This window comes from Panulirus ornatus, chromosome 11 (assembly GCF_036320965.1).
Source record: "Panulirus ornatus isolate Po-2019 chromosome 11, ASM3632096v1, whole genome shotgun sequence".
In the NCBI taxonomy this organism is placed as follows: domain Eukaryota; kingdom Metazoa; phylum Arthropoda; class Malacostraca; order Decapoda; family Palinuridae; genus Panulirus; species Panulirus ornatus.
In genome coordinates, this window is record NC_092234.1 from 5,217,690 (window position 1) to 5,235,552 (window position 17,863).

General features: G+C 41.5%; 1 protein-coding gene across 2 annotated transcripts in view; it reads right to left on the reverse strand.

Moving 5' to 3' along the window:
- Positions 1 to 937: 937 nt before the first annotated feature.
- Positions 938 to 17,863, reverse strand: part of bwa (alkaline ceramidase) — a 41,585-nt gene continuing 24,659 nt past the window's right edge. Inside the window, exons 1-2 of one of the 2 annotated variants that reach the window (XM_071666471.1) lie at positions 10,370 to 10,390; positions 938 to 7,972 (exon numbers count right to left, since the gene is read on the reverse strand). In XM_071666471.1, coding sequence (XP_071522572.1) covers positions 7,133 to 7,951 — 819 coding nt within the window. In that variant the 5' untranslated portion in view covers positions 7,952 to 7,972; positions 10,370 to 10,390 and the 3' untranslated portion in view covers positions 938 to 7,132. Of the gene's footprint in view, positions 7,973 to 10,369; positions 10,391 to 17,863 lie in introns of those variants that run through there. The other variant, XM_071666470.1, reaches the window with a different exon arrangement.

Here is a 17,863-nt window from a genome sequence, read left to right on the forward strand (position 1 = left end):
GAGTTGTTTTAGTCAACATAAACTTACTGAACTAAACCTGTGTTTTAGTCAACATAAACTTACTGAAGCTAAACCTGACCACCAAATAGTTCTCATAGCATTGCAAAAGGTCCTAGTCCCTTTCCTATTTTCTTTTTTATCGTTTATCTCTATGACAATTATGTTTATTTGATTTTTCTTACATACTCGTTTCTTCATACGATCCTTTACCACGCCTATAAGATTGTCTTAAAGGAATGGTGGCCTAGTAAGGATCATGTCATATACCCAAGGGTCTTGCTGTTTGTGCTGAAGGGTTTGGTAAATTCCTGGGTGAATCGAGACCACCTACCTGCGTCACTGGGGTAAAGTGGATCACGGAAGACGAGACGGGTGGGATTCTGAAGCCTTATGCATCGCATGTCATTACTGGCCTCCTCCTCTGTGTAAGCTACTGCCAGCATTGGCCTGTTTCTGTCGTGCGTATCATTTGTTTTATTCCTTGAGTATGATAGGAGTACATTCCTTTGGCAAGACAGTGCACTGGTCTCTCTCTCTCTTAGTCCTTTTTTTGAGCCTGTGAAGTACTTCAGAATTAATTGCAGTGTTCGAAGAAAAAAAAAAATGGAAATTGTGTTATGCATGGATTACACTTGACTGTGTGTGTTTGTGTGTGTACTGTTTAGGTGTTATGGGGAAGGAGTTTTACACTTGTTGCCCCATTTCGCAAACTTTTATTTGTGTACCAACTCTTAACCTTAAGTATACACATATACACACCCCTAGCTCACGGCAGTTACCCATTCATAGACCAGCCCCACAACTTGGTTGGCTGTGAGCTGGCTCATATGTTTTCATGTATGAGTGCCGTAGCTAGGCAATTATATGGACTGCTGCCACGCGGCATTGCTTTCGTGGACTGCTAAAAAAAAAGTTGGGGTGGGGGTAAAAGAAAACATTTATTTCCATAGTTTTATTGTGTATTAGGGTAATGTTCCAACATGTTCTCTTCTCGAGGTTCTAGAACTGTTCCTGGTCTGTCCGAAACTCATTGGAAGACAACAGATGATAGCTATAAATATAAAGTATTTGTATAAATCAAGAAATGCGTATAATACCAAAGGGTCAAACCTGATTGTGCCCGGAGTTTATGTGATTGATATTCACGGGAAAACATACACGCATCGTATCCACACACACACACACACACACACACATTACCAAATAAACAAAAGGTAAACCTAAATATTATAAATGCGATGAAAAAAATCTACCATGGTAACCATCTAACTGAATGTCGATAACCTTAACAACATATTAATATCCGTACTGAAACTTATCGAAATAATTCTCTAGATAACATAACACGACTAGCCTTAACTGACACTCCTGAGAGAAACGTGCGTATTCGCCACATTGTGTTGGGATCAGTTGGAGTTTTACAGTGTGATGTTTTTCATAGTGATGTCATGAGTTTTCATGTGCGCTTGATAAGTTTAATAGTCTATGTAAATCTAACATTAAGTGGGGCTAAAAATGTCTAAAATATTATTGTCTATACATCAGTGAGAATATCACTAAACATTTTAATATACAAATTTCATTTACGACGCTGAATTCTTTATGTAGTTTGGTCTCTATTGTCGACAAGACAAGGGACTATGTGAAAATAAATGACCCGAAGTATTGCCATTTCTTATGAGTGAAGTATTATAAGGCTTCCAAAGTAAGCTGGGTTCGTCAAACGCGTAATTTCAAACCATGATGTATGAGGTCATATTCATTGATCTGTTGCTGGGACCACGATCACACAACGATTAGAACAGCGAATTAGGGAGTCCTCATTAGGTTAGGCTACTGGGAACCTTACAATACGAGTTTAAGAATAAACTTTAAAAATATCACATGACAAGGAATATGATATAAGTAGTAATAAAGTTTTCCTTTTTATCTTTGTGGCTCGAATTCCTCGTAATTCAGCAGGTGGTAGTTACTTCATATGGGTTACCATCTGATGTTCTCTAATGAGTTGATTGTCTCATACGAGGAACTTTGAAACGGGATACCGTATACCTTTTCCTCATATTTAAAGTGGCTCTGGAGAGAATTTCTCAAATATGTATGTATTCAGAGCCGATTATTTACATGTTACCAGGAAGTACTTAGGATTAATCGAAACATCGGCTAGGATGATATAATTCATTAATACTAACTGCCGACTGTAATGTCTTTATCGAATTATCATGGATATGATTTTGCGGATAAATAGCCAGTCTTATCTCGGATACAAAGTATGTAATATTGAAAGAAGTGTTCGTTGACCATTATTTGTATGATAGGGTTTTGTTGATATACTTGGTTTCGGCTCTGACTGGTTTGTAGTCTTCTGTTATGTTCTCTTCACTGACGCCTGGCTGTTAGTGTGCTCGTTGGAGGGTGGTAATTTTGCTTTGGCTTTGATAAAATGAACTTATTCAGATGCATTAGATTGCATTTAAGTAATTGCTAGTTAAAGCAAAAACATTGTTACTTCAGTACGCACTTGAAAAAAATATATGTATATATAAAGATGCATATTTGCTGAAAGCTTGAATTACTGACTTAATACGCCACTGTTTGGACGGCATGAAACACCTTCCCGTTTAATTGCTAGCCTAAAGAAGGCGTCGTTATTATTACACTGGAAATCATGTACTGATGCTGCCATCAATTGTGTAGCCTTATATTACTTCATCCATGGTAATGAAAAGCATTAAGTTGCTTCCGTAGTTGTGTGAACGATGAAAACTAGAGTAAGGAATAGTGTACATCAGCTTTCGTGAACAGGCACCTGAAATTATGATCTACGACGAGACTTGGACTACCTAGTGGGTGCAGTGTTGGGGGAACTGTAGAGTAGCACAACTTCACAGCATCAAGGAATTCGTGATCTTTCGGAAGGCCCCTGTGTTAACGTTGCTAACACTGTAACCTAAACATTATTGTGAGTCTTTGTGGTCTGGGGGTAAGATATGTCGTCAAATACCTGTACGAGACAGCCTAGGCAGCCTGTTTGACCTGAGTTACTTCGCCTCCGGGGCTTTTTTTTTTCTTTTTTAAATAGTCTTCCTTGAAACACATTACAAATTCCCTGCCACAGACATCTTGAACTACCAACCATGGGGCTATGTAAAAGCGTAACATCAGTTTACAGTGTCCACTTTTAAGTAAGGGTGAATATTTGTCCCTTATACTACACTCATGAAAATTTAGGTGTGAAACAAGTAAACTGTCAAGTGATATTTGCAGGGACCTTGAAGTCGTTGTTATTCTGCATTGTTTCAACATCTAGGGCGAATTTCATTTTTTTCGTCTTCGGAGAGTTGGTTCACTTTATCACACTGAATTTGCCAGTTACACTAAGTTAGAACAAAGATGCTCATGTTAAGAGCGATTTCAAGATCCCCTCACATGGTAATGATACTTAATTTATACTTAAATGTATAAATTACTTTGCATTGTTAATATCACAACTAAGGTACCATAGATTACTATTAAGGCCAACATGAAGCAGAGGTAACGAGGAAGATAGAGAAGCGTCTTTGGTCACAGTTTATGATGGTTTTTCCTTACCTGCTTATTGGCGAGTAGTAAAAGCGGCAAGATAATTATACTGATGACTAGAGCTTATTAGCCCAACTTCTTGTATTGGCATCCCGTTAATTTGGCATACATTCGAACGATGGAATTTGAAAGTATCCGTGAAATAGTAACCATGACTTCATTGCCTTGAAGAAAAAACAAAATGATGTTGACCAGTACAGCAAGTTGGACTCGAACACGACCGGACGACAAGTTATGATGGTAGTACGGGCCTCGATTCAACTATCTTCTACCATAGTTGGTCGTGCATGAGGGTGGGACTGTTGTGCGCGCGTAAGAGGTTAATTTCATGGTACTGTATGGCGTTATTTGTATCAGATACATTAATTGGGAGGATGGTTGTATGTTTTTTGATCGGGCTACTGCGATCTGGGATGGTTAGTACATTTTGTCGACGCTTTTGGGAAGGTATTGTGGGAGTGAATATTTGTTAAGACAAGAACTGTATTACTGTCTCAAGCTTACCTCAGATCACTGTTCTGTTAAATGGAAATATAGTGCATACAAGGCCATACTTTGCTACTTACTCGATACGTACAATATATATATATATATATATATATATATATATATATATATATATATATATATATATATATATATATATATATATAGATTAATATGCTAATATGTACATACAAAACACTGTATAATCACAGGTGACAAAATTGGGAATCGTGAAGACTTGTAAGGAAAGCTAATTTGTTATGTCTTTGCGCAGTGTTCGAGTGAAACAAAGTAGAAAGGCTCGCGCGTGTTTGGCACGGTTGTACTTATTTCTCAGGCATGTTACCGAATGTAAACAATTTCAGTGATAAAGGATCTCGTTCCTTTTCGTGGAGACTCATTTTACCTCGAAAGTGGAATAATGTAAAATATTTCATTGCGATCATGTAGGAAATACTTTTTTTTTTTTTTTTTTTTTTAGAAAGTTTACTAGTTTTCTACGAGTTGGAAGGTGGTACATACAATCGGTGGGTGGGGGCAGTCTCAACTTTCTTTGTCTGACCAGATCAGTATTACTTTGATGGAATTACAGTGGGTGTGAACAGGAGGCTGGTTTTCTGTTTCTGTAATATGTTAACGATTCTGCCTTAGAATTTGTGCTTGACAACAACAACGACAAAAATGTAGCTCTCCCCCCCCCCCCCCCCCCCCCCCTTCTTCCGTAAGTAATGTGGTTTTGAAGCCAGCATTTTTTTCATTTAGTTATTTGTTAGTACATTCTAGTTGTTATCTCTGGGTTAGAAACAGTCAGAAGCATTTGTTTAATTCTCTATATACAATGTTATTGATGTATGCGGTTTAGAATAGCGATCGCAACGGGGAATATGATTTATACTTTCAATTTTTCATTCGCGAGTGAAAATAAGGAAACATTTAAAGGATTAGGTACAGTTATAGTGATTACATCAGTGTCAAACTTTCCCTGCTCTTTCACAATAAATATGCATGGAAAGATTAGGTAGGTAGGTCGGTCCAAAGTGTATCAGCATATTTATTACCGTATACTAACGGTGTTACCGGACTCCCCCTGCAGGTGTGAGAAGTCTCCTTGGGCAAGGCTGTATCATTGTCAGCAAACACAAAGGAATGTAGTCTTGTCAAGAACCTTCTCGCTGCAAAGGAGTCCCATCATTTTTTTAATTTGCTCCTGAGTGGAGTGCAGCCACGAAGCTGCACGAACTCTCTGAGAGGGGTTTTGAATGTGGCTTGCAATGATAATGTAACTGAGAATATGAATGAAAACCGTCTGTGATTTGTAAAGAAATACGGCTAATAGAAAAAAAAGTACAGTACAAGAGGCTATAAATATTTCTTTATATATCAAAGACTGGTATATAATTATAACTACGTTGTTTTCTCTGTTAACCCCAAGAGCACAAGGGTACGACCCTTGAGGTGGATACGACCCTTGATTACAATGATCTTGTCCGTTGACCTAATCCTAAAAAGCCAGGCCCAAGGGTCTTACCGTCGTGCTCAAGGATCGTGCTCGATATTAAATATTTGTGAAGGTCGGGACACAGTCCCTTACACTTAAACATAAGAGTGTTTCACCGAGTGACGTTCTGAGTATGAACCTGTGCATCTTTTGTGAAGTGTAGCTCGGTTTTATCCATAGGGGACACCTGACTGAAGGCAACAGTACTTGTGCGAGTTACCAAGCAGTGACGGGCTGAACACGCACACCTACAGAAGAGAATCTCTGGCAACGATATGGTTCATTCATAATCACTTTTTTTGTTTAGCTCCTTGAGCGCAACGATACGACTCTGGGTATGATGATGATGATGGCCATTTCGACTCATTGCCAAGTATCGAGTCAAAGGTCACATGATCGTACCCAATGTTCGTACAGTTGCGCTCGGGAGATTATGAATATATTTACTTATGTATATATATTTTGTCATGATGGAGAACCATTTTTATTACGTAGTGATTAGGGGATACAATGCCCTTTATAGATATGCCAGAGACTTGAAATTGTCTCAGTGATAGGGTTAAGATGCGGTTTTTTAGGCTTAGTATATCACGACATTTGAATCCTATGTAGAATTATGTGTGCTGTTATTGCTATCACAGTGTACATATAACTTAAAGACCACATTATATATATATATATATATATATATATATATATATATATATATATATATATATATATATATATATTCAACAACAGGGAATGATTAGCCCATTATAACCTGATTACGGGCAGAAAGAGAATGTCAGCCACGTGAATATGTAATGATTACTACACACTATACAACGGGGGGTTGGGGAGGATGTATATGTAGGTGGGTGGATGCTGGCCTCACCATCAGCGGCCAGGTCTGACGTCACAAGAACGGCATCACTTGCCCCTTGTTCTGGGACGAACACCAGCGTCACCATCAACCTCCTTGGTTGATATCTCGTAAGCTCACTATCTCCTAGACACTGATGTAAGCTTAAGCTTACTATCACTTTAACACTGATGTAAGCTCACCATCACCTTAACATTGATGTAAGCTCACCATCGCCTTTACACTAATGTAAGCTCACAATCACATTCACATTGATGTAAGCTCACTACCCCCTTAACATTGATGTAAGCTCACTATCACCTTAACTGATGTAAGCTCACTATCACATTAACACTGATGTAAGCTCACTATCACATTAACTGATGTAAGCTCACTATCACCTTAACTGATGTAAGCTCACTATCACATTAACACTGATGTAAGCTCACTATCACATTAACTGATGTAAGCTCACTATCACATTAACACTGATGTAAGCTCACTATCACGCAGGGATTGACGCGTCGTTGTTAGCTCACTATCACGTCGTCGTAAGTGATGATGCATCGCTGACGTCGGTAGCTGTGGTCACAGGTTGGCTCCAACACGTCGCTGTGGGAGTCGCTGGCGTTCCCCGGCCAGGGGGAGGGAGGGGGGGATCCGAGGCTTCGGCGAGAGGGACGTGTTTGCACGCGCGGGCGTCAGTCGCGTGGCACACGTACTTATGGGGTCTTGTCGTGCGGGGCTGATTGGCAGTAGACGTAAGGGAGGCCCCAGGACCCGCGGGGCCAGTACCGCAGGACGGGGCGCGACTCGGGCACGTCCTGCGAGGCGTGGAAGTAGCAGAAGAGGACCTGCGTGGCGTAGGCCGTGATGAAGATGAGGACGTGCCAGAGGCCATGCAGCACCGTCAGGTCCAGGGCCTGCCACATGGCACACAGGAACCGGTCGCACACCCAGGCCGTGGCCGCCAGCACCAGCGCCGCTAGGGTCACCGTCCCCAGCCGCGTGACTCTAGGGTCCCTCGACGCCCTGATTTCCACGACCAGCATGGTCACCGCCGGCGCCCCCACCAGGAAGAGGGCGTAGGCGTTGATGGCAGGCTGAACGAAGGCCGACGCCGTGATGAAGACGGCTAGAAAGGCCATGAACGCCGCGTACAGCTGCTGATTGGAGCGCAGGAACTTGGGCCGGTACTGGACGGGCGTGAAGAGCGTGTAGGACACCATCTGCACCCACAGAATGGAAAGCTCGTCCAACAGCTGGCCCAGCAGCGACAGGGTGGCGTGGAAGTAGGCTGACGAGAGGCCGATGACGACGAAGAACATCCAGACGACGTGTATGCCCCGGGAGACGTGTCTGGCGTAGCTGGCCCATAGGCGCGTGCAGGCTGCCGGCACCACCAGGAAGAGCACGTTGCTCACCGTGTTTACGAACTCGGCGATGTGCGGCGTGACGGTGTAGTTGCCCTCACACCAGTCCACGGGCGAGGTCCCGGCGCCTACCCACGGCAGCAGGAGGCTCCCGGCGGGAGTGGCCATCCCTCAGGCTCTTGACTACACCTGCAACCCAGAGAGAGAGAGAGAGAAACACAACGTTAGTCAGGACTCAGAAACTGGGATAAAAGACGTCTTCAGTGTCGTGTGGTATTGGCGCCGTGGCTGCCAGTGCGAGACGTGTCGGTATTTTGAGCTAAAGACCTGTATGAACTGTATATCCTCCATATCTTACCAGTGCTGTATGGCGTATTTTGTGTGATTTTGCATGAGTGTTAATGTACATACCATCACCAGCGCAGTGTGTTGTACATCAGAGTGAAAGACACGGTATGGTGTTGTACTGTATGTTGAATTATTACTATTGTATGATGTAGGTCACTACAGGATTATATGGTGTATGATAATTTATCATTACTCTATGATGTATGAGTGTCGGATGAATCAGCACTGCATGTCAGTATACCCAGTGTGTATTGTAAAGTCATGAGATTACATTCTCTCTCTCTCTCTCTCTCTCTCTCTCTCTCTCTCTCTCTTCTCCCACCTAGTGTCCTTGCTACAGTCCACGTTGTCTTTGTTCTGTCCTTGTTTATGTGTCTGTAGATCTATTTCATTTGGAGTCTTATATATATATATATATATATATATATATATATATATATATATATATATATATATATATATATGTATATATATATTTGAAAAGATCACACTTAAGCTCGTGATCAAGTATATTCAAGTATATTCCTTTCTGTCCACGGAGAAATGAAACGGTAAGTTCCCAAGCGCACTTTCGTGTAATGATCACATCAGGGAAGATACAAGAAAGAAATGGCGTCCTAGCAACGTCTCTTCGTTGTATATCAACTGACTTATATTTCTTTCTTGTATGTCCCCTGATGTGACCATTACACGAAAGTGCACTTGGGAACTTATCGGATTAACTTATTTTCATCTTTGTCCCAAGTTATTTCTGTCAAAAGGTTCAGCAAAACAACGAAAATAGTTAGTCGTGGGACCCCATTTCCTAGGGGTGTGTGTGTGTGTGCAGTAACCTGTGGGTTCCTGCAGGTGAGGCTGTCTGTCTCTGGTCTTATCTATTAATAACTAAGGTACTTGTCAGACTCTGAGTTAAAAATACTTTAAGAGAACTCACCGGTGTGTGTGTGTGTGTGTGTGTGTGTGTGTGTGAGAGAGAGAGAGAGAGAGAGAGAGAGAGAGAGAGAGAGAGAGAGAGAGAGAGAGAGAGAGAGATTATCTATTCATCTTAACCTTCTTGGACACATGGGGCGGGAATTTAACACTCATGGTGCCCCCAGCTTTCTTAACATCCAGTTCTACAATACGCTTTTAAATCTTCCAGTCTCCAGCTACATCATCCGTGCTTATTAAACATCCATCACCATAAACCCTTCCACACGTCCATCCTGACGCTTCTCTTCCCCCTGTCTTTCCATATTAAGTTCTCTGGCTCTAGAATGTCATTAGGTTTTTCCACCAATACATTTTGTGATCACCACGGCGCAGTTAAAGAGTTCGAAGGTGTTAGGTTGGTTTAATAGTTTATGATCTATCCTCCTCCTCCTCGTACATAACGGCCACGTCAAGGACCTCTCTCTCGTACACTAGTATTATATTGCTTTCTCATTTCTCTTATCAAGCCACGTGTTTCTCTCCACACCTTTATGAGTCTCCGTTGCATTGTGGCTGGTGTTGCAACCCCCTCTCCCGCCAAGCCCAGTGTCACGGCATTACGACCCTCGATCACGACGGCCTGACAATTAAGGGTCGTACCCGCCGTTCTCGAGGGTCGTAACGTCGTGCTGTCGTGCTCAATTGGTTAAGCAATTTCCACGCCACATGATGGCTCCTGTCTCTGCAGAAATGCATGGGAACGTGCTAACGTCTTCTATCATTTCACCCACGATTGCCTGTCGTTCATATATATTTTCTAAACATCCATCGTACATATTGATGATGCCGAATTTACCAACACAGCCTTAAATTGCATGCTGCTTGCTGATTGTCAACACTTTAATTACTTCATTGTTGGGTACCGTAACACAGTTTACTCAGCGCCAGGTTTAGTGACAATTTAAGCTTTTTCCATAATTCATAATTAATTATTGGCACACATCAGTAGTTTATTGTCAGTACATAAAGATATAAAAGCTTTCCTAAATCTTCACGCCAGGATTCTGAGTTGTCACTCAACAAAAACGGTGTTACTATTACCATTGTTTTAATGTCCACTCACTTCCTTTGTCTCTCATTAACTTGGTAACTTTATACTTTTTCTGCCACCTCGTGACGTGCATCATTTCTCCCCACAGCTTGGCAGTCGCGTGGGCCCACATTGATTTTCACTTCAGATTTTTTTTGTCTTATTATAAACGTTGACTTATTTAGCCCAATTTCACTTCGCACTGTCCACCAACGACCACTTCTTTTTCGACTCACTCTGGTGCTCTGTACTCGCTGTCCGTCTCTTGTTTCCCTCTTAAGACTACTGTGTGTGTGTGTGTGTGTGTGTGTATGTTGCACAGTGTTTCCAAGATTTCGTCGTTTTTTGTAAGTTTTCATATACCAACCTTTTTGGTGTAATTATAAATACTTTAATTGCGTTATTTGATATTACAATTGTACCAGTATGTTAAAGATAATTGCTTGTATTGTAATTGTACATGGGAGAATGTCGTCCTTGACAGTTTCATGTTTAGTCACGAAGTTAAATATGAAATAATCGTAATCCTGGCAACACCAAATGTCACCCCTTCCTCCGGGACAGATGACGTCATCAGATCTGGGCGTGACTCCACCCCTGACGTCATTTTCTTGCCACTCATTGTTTCTCAAACATTTATGTGAATTATCGTATTTTCTTATTTTTCTTTAGAAATTAGAGTTTTACTGATCAAGAAAGACAACTCATGGTATGGGGAGCAAAATCCTCAATGATATCCGTGAATGAGATACAGAAGCTGACAGGAAGCTGGTGAAGTTGCCGATGTTCGTCAATAATTTCCCGGAAACTTGTGTTGCCGAAGCCATGTAAATTATTACCTACAGTTTTCGAATTTAACTGTATGCAGATTCCAGTCTATTATATAACACATGTATATCAGTTCACAGAGCGAATCTATTTTCTCTGAGACACAGATGAGAAAGTGATTGGTTCTCAGTGAATGTAGGTTTGCGGCAGGGGTGTGTGATGTCTCCATGGTTGTTTAATTTGTTTATGGATGGGGTTGTTAGGGAGGTAAATGCAAGAGTTTTGGAAAGAGGGGCAAGTATGAAGTCTGTTGGGGATGAGAGAGCTTGGGAAGTGAGTCAGTTGTTGTTCGCTGATGATACAGCGCTGGTGGCTGATTCATGTGAGAAACTGCAGAAGCTGGTGACTGAGTTTGGTAAAGTGTGTGGAAGAAGAAAGGTAAGAGTAAATGTGAATAAGAGCAAGGTTATTAGGTACAGTAGGGTTGAGGGTCAAGTCAATTGGGAGGTAAGTTTGAATGGAGAAAAACTGGAGAAGTAAAGTGTTTTAGATATCTGGGAGTGGATCTGGCAGCGGATGGAACCATGGAAGCGGAAGTGGATCATAGGGTGGGGGAGGGGGCGAAAATCCTGGGAGCCTTGAAGAATGTGTGGAAGTCGAGAACATTATCTCGGAAAGCAAAAATGGGTATGTTTGAAGGAATAGTGGTTCCAACAATGTTGTATGGTTGCGAGGCGTGGGCTATGGATAGAGTTGTGCGCAGGAGGATGGATGTGCTGGAAATGAGATGTTTGAGGACAATGTGTGGTGTGAGGTGGTTTGATCGAGTGAGTAACGTAAGGGTAAGAGAGATGTGTGGAAGTAAAAAGAGCGTGGTTGAGAGAGCAGAAGAGGGTGTTTTGAAGTGGTTTGGGCACATGGAGAGAATGAGTGAGGAAAGATTGACCAAGAGGATATATGTGTCGGAGGTGGAGGGAACGAGGAGAAGAGGGAGACCAAATTAGAGGTGGAAAGATGGAGTGAAAAAGATTTTGTGTGATCGGGGCCTGAACATGCAGGAGGGTGAAAGGAGGGCAAGGAATAGAGTGAATTGGAGCGATGTGGTATACCGGGGTTGACGTGCTGTCAGTGGATTGAATCAGGGCATGTGAAGCGTCTGGGGTAAACCATGGAAAGCTGTGTAGGTATGTATATTTGCGTGTGTGGACGTATGTATATACATGTGTATGGGGGTGGGTTGGGCCATTTCTTTCGTCTGTTTCCTTGCGCTACCTCGCAAACGCGGGAGACAGCGACAAAGCAAAATATATATATATATATATATATATATATATATATATATATATATATATATATATATATATATATATTGCATTCAAAAAGAGGCCAGGTTGTGGTGAGGGAAGTGTGGTTCCGGTGCATTACGCCAAACAACTAGAGAATGATTGTGAGTGAATAAGGTCGTTTTCCTGTTTCTGGTGCTACCATACTAACACGGGAAACCGCGAACGTGTGTATGTGTTTGTGTGTGTGTGTGGGGGGGGGGGGTGTAACCTTCCTTTCCTAACCCCAATTTAAACTATCTATCTCTATCTATCTATCTCTCTCTCTCTCTCTCTCTCTCTCTCTCTCTCTCTCTCTCTCTATATATATATATATATATATATATATATATATATATATATATATATATATATATATATATAACCTAGATAATACTTTGTATGACAACAGTTAAACTACTTACAAAAGTAAGGTACCAGAAATTGAAACACCTATACTGGATAGATTATACCATTTGAATTCCCCAAATGAATTACAAAGAAAGAAAAATGTCTTTTAAACGGACATAGCGAGTCAGTGTGACCCAGCAAATGCTACGCTCTGCCGACCCCGTGTGTAATGGGAGGGTTGGGGGTAGTGGGGTCGATAGCAGCTTTTGTCTTCTGTGACCAGTGTATTGATTCCAAGAACAAATACTAAGAAAAAAAAAAAACGCTCATCATAAGTATTTACTCTTGTTGCCAGAAGCCACTATACTTGATTTTGTGCTTGTAATATATATATATATATATATATATATATATATATATATATATATATATATATATATATATATATATATATATATATGTTTTTCTTTCATACTATTCGCCATTTCCCGCGTCAGCGAGGTAGCGTTAAGAACAGAGGACTGGGCTTCTGAGGAAACATCCTCACCTGGCCCCCTTCTCTGTTCCTTCCTTTGGAATATATATATATATATATATATATATATATATATATATATATATATATATAATGATGGTTATATAACTGTATGATAATTTGTTTAGGCTTTGACAGACTAATATGAGCATTAACAGCTACAAATAACCACATTAATAAGATGAACTCTAGTGACCCAATGCAAAGCGAAATACTGATTTAACAGTCTACAAATAGAGTGGAAATGAATCTGATTGCTGTGGCCAGAGCGAAAGATCAATCTGATAGCTGAAGAGGAAGGAATAATTTGATTCCAGTTACAAATAAGGTGAAAAATTATTCAAATAGAGGTGGAGGTTGAATTTACCACCTGTATGTAAGGCCAGAGGTTATTCTGATAGCGAAATGCAAGGTGACTAATTTACTAAGTAGAGGCAAAAAAGGTTAAAAAAAAAAAAAAAAAAGCTAGAGACAAAAGAAGAAAGACCTGACTAAGAGAGAGAGAGAGGGGGGGGGGGGTTAATTCTACAGTACAGGCAGACAAAAAGAATAATTTGACAGCTGAAGACAAAGTGAATGATTTATGTACTGGTTACAGTCAGACTGACATTAGTTCACAACCATCCATCAAAGTGAAGAATTAATTCAACATTTACCGCCAAATTAAAAGATTAATTGACTTGCTACACGCAACGGTAAACGTAAAAAGATTATTATGCTGAGTACATGCAGAAATATCAATTTACTGGTAACACGTAGACTAGCCGCAATTGAGAGATTAGTGTACTAGCAACATATACACTTTAATCTTAATGATAGTTTGATTTATTAATTGAAGCCAAAGCAAGAGATTAATATGGTACGTGATTTTCTCCACACAGCACGGTATGACATTATGTTGCAGTTGTGACTATCCCAACAATTTGCCAATGAATTATTTTCGTCTGTAACTTTGTTTAGCTTACTCGTATGAAATAGATTAGGTAACTTCTAGCGTTGTTCAGTGTCATGGTATAAAAATCTTGGACCTATTAAAATTTCATGGCAGGAACGTTGTGTGTGTGTCTGTTGGCACATTTATGTACGTAATATGCATATATGGACGTGTATGAGGTTTCCTACGGGTGTAAAATATAGCCAGTAATAACGGCTCATGAAATGGTTGCCAGACAACACAATTAGATAACGAAGGGCCTGCCAATGTACCTCATCTTGAATGCAGAACGTGTGACGTCATTATACGAGTGACGCACACTGATGACGTGCCTCAATTCAAATGTCAATAGTTGCCATATTTTGAACTCGAGTTGACATTACATTTTATTTTTTTTTTTTTTTTCAGTCTGGGGCTCAAGCTATCCACTAAAAACACTTATAGTTAACTAGTACAGACGTTGAGTGATGGGGGTAAGGATGTCTCTTGTTGGACACGAATGTAATGTGTTGAAATTAGTCGGTAACTGCACATGCTGTTGATGTCTTCCTGATGATGAAGGCCAGTCACTGTGCTGGTCTGGTCTGCAGATTAGCTCGTGTCGCACCGTAGAGTAATCCTGTGTAGATAAGGATGAGGCACGTGATGCTTTATACATATACACATGCAAGAATATATATATATATATATATATATATATATATATATATATATATATATAGAGAGAGAGAGAGAGAGAGAGAGAGAGAGAGAGAGAGAGAGAGAGAGAGAGACTATGCAGATGAGTTATATTTCACCTGGCAGTGGCATGTTAGTTTTTTCATACATGGGATTATCATTGACAAGTCTCTCTGTCACGGACGGCTGCGCTCCCTCGGTCTCAAACTTTTTTTTTTTTCCCTCACGGATGGTGTCTCCAGCGGCGGCGCTCCCCCCCCCCCCCCCCTCCACTCCCCCCATCCTCTTCCCATGGATACGGACGCTTCCACTTTCTCACCCCACTAGTCACGTACAGCTTCCCCCCGGCCTTGTGTTACGTACATCAAATCCGTCTTTTTCAGTCACGGCGGATTTTTGCCCTGATCACGTCCATTGTCCTTTAGCTACGCACGCCTTCCCCCTAGTATTTTACTCTCCGATAGCCACGGACACTTCCAGAGTCTCGTACGCTTTCCTAATGCCACGTACGTTCTACCCTGCTCATATGAATTCTCCCCTGGTCACGTACGCTTTTCCCCGATCACGTAAATTTTCCCCCCTAGAAATACAACTTTTCACGTACATGGCTCTGTGCTCATAGTCACACACAGCCTCTCGTTCCCCCCTCAGGTACATTCCTCCTTCCGTGCATGTCTTTTCCTACCTCCCCAGCAGGAGTCCGTGACTGTGAGCGTCCTTGAGGCGAATCCCTCACCGGCACGTAAGGCAGGGTATCTCAAGGTCCAATGGAGCAACTGTATTCGTCCTGTCGCCCCACAGCTGGGGAGCCTCACTCCCAATATACTCCTTCGGTAGGGAGCCTGACTGCGAGTGCTCCCTCCTGTAGTGAGTTATGCCGCTCAAGTCCACCAGTGTTGAAGGTGCCAGCAAGTATGATACCCTCACTCGCCTCAAGAAGGTATGATAATGATACCAGGAACACACACACACACACACACACACACACACACACACACACACACACACACACAGCGTCACGTAAGCATAACTCAGTTCACAGTAACAGCGGTCGATCATTCTTCAAAGTCTTGTCTCAACTTGGGTACCCGCGCCGTGTGTGTGTGTCTGTGTGGAGGGGGAATACATTACTCTTGGCTACTGCTGTGATCTAGTCCATAGTTATGATTGACTCTGCCTCGTCATTTATGTAAGTGAGGTTTCCTTTATGATTCTTGTTTTGAAAATGAAAGTTGAAATAAAAGTCTTGCTTTCATAATTAAATCGATGATGCGGTTCAGTAAAGATTTGCATTCCCAACATTAAGACCCCGTGGTATATGATACGTATTATGAAAAAACTAATCGAAAATGAATATGGAAAAAAAAACTTACCCACACACAAATTAAAACAAAAATATTTCGTACAAGAAAAAGAATCTGATATGTACAGATTTGTCGCGCGGCGTCGTAAAGAAAATGGGAATACGTGAGTAAGAAGTGTGGTATTCCTGGTGTAATGATTTTTGGTCTACCGTTCCTGTCCTGTGATAATAACAACATATTTGTGAGTTATGTTCTTGTGTCAGTCCAGAGGACTCACATACACAGCTCTAAATGTTATATATATATATATATATATATATATATATATATATATATATATATATATATATATATATATATATATATATATATACCCAATGTCGTAGCTCACCAGTCCCATGCCCCTCTCCATATTTTCTTGCCTTACACATCAGAGAGCATTTCTTTCTCGTAACACGAACAAGGGATATATACTAGGCAACAGCCTCGCGTTTTGGAGTGTGCTTCTGAACTTGGGACTCTACTTGCTCGCCTTTTCCGCAAAAATAAAAGAAAATAAAAACTTTGGCTTGGGGGGGGCATGTATAGTGACAGTCTATCCCAGACGAGGACGATCGCTGTAACCCTTCTATTTACCGTCTTTTGCTCTTAAGGTCCACTATCGTCGGGTCGTCCTCTGTGAGAGACTGGTATATCGTATGATGTTGACCGTTGATGTATCGAAAGCTCTTGGGAGAGGGATGGTTGTGATACCAGGAAGGACCAGCAGCCAACACCCGAGCCAACCGATGGCATTAACCCAATTGACAGTCAACTGGTGACGCCGGACGATGATTGGCATCAGGATCTCGTCTCCAGACTTCCCTCTCTTATCTTCCCATCCTCATCCTGTCTGTCGCCGTAATGGTTGATGGCTCAACATCTCCCTCTTTCCCCCCCTAACAACAGTGGTGTCCCCTGGGGCTGTCTTGTCTCGTACTCTCTCTTTATCATTAACGATACTTCTTTCTTCATCAAATGACCTACTGCATCCACACGTTGCCGACACAACACTTGTCTCTATTCCTCCGCTTCTTTCAAATTCACTCCGTCTCCTCTTTCTCAGTGGACGCCTCGCCCCCAACACAACTGTCTCTTTCAACTTGGGTTGGTTTTCCTCTAAGGGACCAGCCACACAAACCTGGTCCAGGCTTAACGCTTCTGAAACCCGGTTTGTTCCCATTACTCATTTCTAAACCCCACACAGCGTTCCTGTTTCCCTCAAGACGGCTCTCTGATTCCACCAGTTAACGCAATAAACGGATTTAGTATCACAGAAATATCGGATCTGTCTCGGAAACCCCCCCTCACTCCACAAAGAGCCAAAGCTCGGCCTCTATGAAACCGGAAATTCTGTAGGGATCGTTACGCTCTGGTGTTAACAGTTGTTCCGTGTATACAAACGATTGATCCGTTCTGTGTCATGCAAGGTATAACGACGTCCACGCTGTGAGTCATGCAAGTTGTTGTATTGCCGTCCAGCTTCTGTGTTGTGTAAGATATAATGACGTCCAGGCTCTAGTTTCGTGCTGGTTATAACAACGGTTCTGGTTATGGCTCTGCTTACTTTGACGGGTATTTTACGTCACGGAAGCAGAATAATATGGCTCTGTGTCACGGCAGTACTGTGACGTAATTTTAATGTACAGAGGTGTACAAGAGCGTCAAGGTTTTATGTTATGTAGGGAGGTGAACGGCAGTCTCGACGTGAAGGTTTTGAGACAGTAAGCTATGTAAGGGTTGGCACCTGACGTTTGTAAGCACGAAGATGTGAAATTTTTTTTATGTTGTGCAAAAAT